The following is a 5,209-nucleotide window of genomic DNA, read 5'->3' as shown; positions in this document are numbered from 1 at the left end:
CTGACGTAAGCACAAGCGCCGTAAGCGTTGTTTGATCCGTCGCTAAATATGATCAGTATTGCGTCTCCTATTGCATTTTGTGGTTTGAGACATCGTTTGACTGTAATCTTTTCCATTTCAGGCAAGTCATCGAAAAATGTCATCCATTCTCTTCCGTATTCTTCTGGTATGGGATCGTCCCAATCCAGTTTTGTTTCATATGTCCACAGTTTTCTCATAAGTATTTTAGCTCTTACCGTGTACGGACCGGCAAGTCCAAGAGGGTCATATATGCTGTTCACTTGAGACAAAATCATACATTTGGTCAACACTTCTGGAACGCTATAGGTGGGTTGAACATTTGCAGGAGTCGCGTCCTTGTGAGTGCGTGTGGTTTTTTTTCTTTGGGGAAAGACTTAATTTGACTTTATAGTGAAAATTGTCTGTTGTAGGATCCCATATAACGCCAAGAACCTTTTCTGTAGCAGTGGATGGTTCCATTGGTATCTTTGGTTCATGTCTGCTCGATCGATCTTCTGAGTAGGTCCACTCCTTTAATTTGAATCCTCCTTTGTTCAATAACTTTTCTATATCATCTGTAATTTGCTTTGCCTTTGTTCGATTGTTGACGCTGTCAATTATATTATCCATATATGTGTTATTGAGTATCACTTGGGAAGCTTCCGGAAATTGATTTTTTCCCATTTCTGCGGTCTTTCTCAATGCGACAGTTGCTATCGCGCCTGACGGTTTGTCGCCGAACGAAACTCTCTGTATTACGTAGATATCTGGTTCTTGTGTAGTCTCCATGTCGCGCCACAGGAAGCGATGCGTGTGCTGATCTAATACGTTGGTTGCAACTGTGTGGTACATCTTTTTGATATCTTCGATAAATGCAACTTCGTACTCTCTAAATCTTAGAAGGACTGCTAATATGTTGTTGAGTAGGTCTGGTCCTTTCGCCCAATACTCATTCAGCACATGACCCATATATTTTGCACTGCTATTGAACACAATCCTGACAGGGGTGGACTTCGAATCTGGCTTTAGTACTTCGTGATGTAAAATATAGTGTATTGGACCTTTGTAGTTTCTTAGCTCTGTCTTGGTTAGTTTCCTCGCCACTCCTCGATTTACCATGTCTTGTATTTGTTCTTTATAAACTTTTGCATGTTCTGAATTTTTTGCAAGTCTTCTTTCAGTTGAAATTAATTTAGCAAAAGCGGCCTTTTTGTTATCCGGTAAATCTTTAGGATCTCTGATCCATGGGTATTCTGCAATCCATCTTTTGGCTTCTTGATCGTAATGAAGGTTCTTTTCAATTAGAGCAAGTTCTTTCTCTTCTTTAATCGTATAGTTCTTACTTCCGAGGGAACATTTTCCGCATTTACATCCTCCGCATCGCGGGCTGCATTCAATCCCAAGATTTTCGATATTGTAGAAGTCTTCCACGGTAGAGGATGTACTATGAAGTACTGGTACACTGTTAAGTTCATGTCTTTCATTTGTTTCTTTGATCTGTGGGTGAGTTCCTCCAATGCATTTTCCGAATCGATTTTTTAATAGTAGTAGGTGTTCTGAGCTTTGCTCCGTTTGTGGGTGGAACCCAGTGTATTCGAAACCAATTAATACATCTACTTCTCCTGTTGGCCTTGTTATTTCTTCCTTTGTTAAGTTTCTCAATAGACGATGTATTCCATCCAAGTTTATAGCTTAAATGTCGGAAGTTATCTTATCTATGCCGTATACGTCGATTTGTAATTCCTGCCCCTTTTTGTCAATTAGTGTGAGCTTGTATTTGCGGATATTAACTTCTCATTAACGCCTCCAACCTTGACCACAGATAGTTGAGCACTTATTCCCTTGAGTTTCTCCTCTTAAGCCTTTTTATTTGTGATGAAACAGATGGAAGCGTCGTTGTCCCACAATACGTTAGCAAATCCCCTTTTTTTTTAATCCTTTGAACTTGTAGAAGAAATTTATCGATACTTCTGTTGTTACAAGTATTTGCAGATGCAGGGACGTTAATTTTGTGTTTTTCTTCATGTAAAGTTGCATGATGTCTTCTGGTACAACCATTTACTCCACAGACGTTCTTATTCCTACATTCTTGAATTCTATGGCCTCGCTTGAGACACGACCAACAAGCTCCTTTTTCCTTTAATATCCCTTTTCTTTCTTCAATGGACTTGGATAGATAAGCCCTACATTCAGGTGTTAAATGGTTAGCTCCTTCATGACATAAACATTTGCTAGGTTTCCAGTACGAAGTGGTTTCTTTGCTGTCGTTTTTCTCTGATAAATGCACAAAACCCTTTACTTGGGAGTCGTTTCGCAGTTCTGCATTCTCATATTCAATGGCCCGCTTCTGGTTGAGAAGGAATTTCAATAAACTAGGAAACTTATCCGTTTTGTCAAAAGTGCTGTGGACGGAGCTTACAAACTTTGCCCATTCTTTCTTGACATCGGTCGGTAATTTATTTTCTATCACGCTCACAGAACTGGTTGTAGTTATTTCCTTTTTTAGTCCTAATCTCTTTCTTTAAGTCTCGGTAACCATCCTCGACGACGTTGATTGACTCGACGAGTCTATTTTTTCACCGTCCCTGATATTTCTCGTATTCTGTATTGCGTTCATGATGACATCTACAACTTTCGTGGGATCACCATATTTTTCATCTAATCGTTTCCACATAGCTTTAATATCGTCATCAATACTTTTCACGACATCAGCCGGTCCTTTACTAAGACATGATCGAAGGATGTAAGGAGCGCTTTCGATATTAATTGTCGGCATGACTTGATTCTCAAAGTCCATTCTAAATCGAGGATAATCTCTTGTTTCTCCTGTAAATAATGGCATCTTGGCGATCGAACGGTGTATATAATGTATAAATTTATATAATATACATTTGATGCATAAAACGATGAAAACGGTGAAAATGGATCTATTATACCCGTATAGACCTTGTGGTAGCCTTTGTTTTTGAAAATACAGCTTCTGAAGACACAATCTTTTAATTTAAAAATCGTACGGGTTCCGGGCATTTTCCCATGTGCCCCTCAGCTTTGGAATGCCCTTCCACGGGAGCTAAGAGTATGCGATTCTGTAGGTAGTTTTAAGAAAGCCCTGAAGACTTTTCTTTTCAAAAAGGCTTCTTCCCCAATGATCCCACAGATCTCACACACTGTGGTTGACAAATCCCTCTCAGTCAACATCTCAAATGCCCACAAACCATTGTAGAGCAGCTCATTGTAGTAACGTAGCTTTTCAGAGGTTGGACACTGAGCCTATAATAAATTATTTGAAGCACCATAATGAATTAAAATGAACACATTGAAACTGTATTACGGTTAAGGAAACTTGAAAATTGCCTCTTTCAGTTTAAGTACAAGCTGTTCAGATTTGGCCTCGATGAAACTGGAGATGGGGCAGCCTCTCTTGAATAGTTCACGCCATTCCAAAAGAATATCAATAGCAACGAGAAGTTTGTCACATATGTTGAAGAGACCTAGATGACAAAAATATCACCACTGAGACACTGATAATCGTAACTTTAAAATCCGCTAATCAGCTCAATTTATTGCAAAAGTCTGCAAACTGAAAATTTTTTAAGGCCAAAGTAGTTGATCACTCCCCTTAAAGAAATGAAAAAATATCGACTAATCCAACAACTCCATGTATGCAACAATACAAAATAAAGTGATTGTTTTGAATGAAATTATATGCAATTTGGAAACTTATAAGCTTAATTAGAGTAAAAACAAAAATAATAATTATACCTTCTTCTGAAGGGCAAACCCGATGCATTGCTCTGCATTCCACTGAGGTGCACTCTTTCACTTTCACAACAACATCTTTAAATGGGTTTAGATTAGTGTATAAGATGCTGCCCCCTCTCATGCCTGATTGAATTTTCGATGTTCCCAAGGGCTCACCAAAAATCTGACAGGTCACCTCCTTGACCTCGAACCCGGAAGGCGACCCATTGTCACAACCAAGAAGGGTTGATGCATCTCTTACGCTGACATTGTTGAGGTATTCAGAGCTGAAATGGTATGGCAACTTAAATGTGGAATATAAATTTAATGTTGACAGTCTAGATACAGAGGGAGTTTCAGGTGATGCAGTGTGACTGTTGTTGGGCTCTTGCTGAGATGAGCCTGGAACTTCAAGTGATGTAGTAGGCATGTTGGAAGTTATACCAGGTGTGAATGTTGAAAAAGATGTGTCTTGAGCTGGTGCTGTAGATGCAGAAGCGTGGTCAGAATCACCGTGCGTGTACAGTTCCAGTGAGCAAAAGAGAACATGAAGATGGACACAGAGAGCACGCGACTTCTCTTGTTTTGCCTTCGAAACAAAACCTTTACAACTGCATTTGTGAAATGCGGTACCCGCTTTCTTGGTATTTTCAACTTTGATATGACAAAACCCAAGGGTATTGGTAGCACTTGGGGGTCCATAAACAACGTACGTGCGGTCGGAGACTTTGTAGACGGCCTCGCGACCGAGCGGGATCGATATGTTATAAAGTATAGATTTGGTTGGTGCATCGCAAGGATATGCGGCTATCTTTGCTGCTGTTAGGTTGTACATGTCGAGGACGCGAACGCTATCAGGGACTTGCTTGATGTGCTGACATGTGAACTCCATTGCACGATCGCTCGACACATACGCGGCTCGTACATCCTTGCAGTCTGAGTGCAAGCATATCCACAAGTTATTTTCACTGTAAACTAAACATCGGTCGTCCCTCGAACTTGTCCGTATCGAATACAGTGCACCGCATATGTTTACAGCAGGAGGACAACACATCTTCTGGGCCTTTGCAACTGGTGCAGAACCTCCGAGTTCGAAGCCACACTTCGGACAATTCGCAGGTTTCCACCTACTTGAATAGGTTGTGCTGCATTTTGGGCAAGCGCCCTGTCCTCTGCCGCTCCAAGTGGCCATCGCACCCCAGAACAACACGAACTTGCTGGACGCGAAACAGACCAACATCACACGCTACAACGGGTACAAACCACAATCTCAAAACCACTACAACTAGACGATCAAGACTAAACAGCGAGAAGCGCCGAACAATAGGCTACACGCTATAACAAACCAATGAACTTCTTGCAACCACTGCAACGGAAGTGAAATAGGTGACCAATCAGAGACGACGTTCCGAGAGCTTCGTGTCAACTGAAAACAATAACTACAGTCAATCGATATGTATGTCATGAC

General features: G+C 40.8%; 1 protein-coding gene across 1 annotated transcript; it reads right to left on the bottom strand.

Moving 5' to 3' along the window:
- Positions 1–3,042: 3,042 nt before the first annotated feature.
- LOC140929309 (uncharacterized) lies at positions 3,043–4,971 on the bottom strand. Its single transcript, XM_073379115.1, has 3 exons — positions 3,763–4,971; positions 3,355–3,491; positions 3,043–3,270 (listed from the first exon to the last, which is right to left on the bottom strand). The coding sequence occupies exons 1-3, from the start codon at positions 4,931–4,933 to the stop codon at positions 3,043–3,045; spliced, it is 1,536 nt and encodes a 511-aa protein (XP_073235216.1). The 5' UTR covers positions 4,934–4,971.
- Positions 4,972–5,209: the final 238 nt, after the last annotated feature.

Source organism: Porites lutea, chromosome 1 (genome assembly GCF_958299795.1).
Source record: "Porites lutea chromosome 1, jaPorLute2.1, whole genome shotgun sequence".
Lineage (NCBI taxonomy): Eukaryota > Metazoa > Cnidaria > Anthozoa > Scleractinia > Poritidae > Porites > Porites lutea.
Note: the sequence above shows the minus strand (reverse complement) of the source record. Positions and strands in the feature narration are given on the sequence as shown.

Bases quoted from the DNA above. Each gene is read 5' to 3' on its own strand.
- LOC140929309 (XM_073379115.1), bottom strand. From the start codon at position 4,933: ATGGCCACTTGGAGCGGCAGAGGACAGGGCGCTTGCCCAAAATGCAGC. The intron at 3,492-3,762 runs GTATAATTATTA...TTTGTCATCTAG, and splicing joins GGTTTGCCCTTCAGAAGAAG to GTCTCTTCAACATATGTGAC. The intron at 3,271-3,354 runs GCAATTTTCAAG...AATTTATTATAG, and splicing joins TTGTACTTAAACTGAAAGAG to GCTCAGTGTCCAACCTCTGA.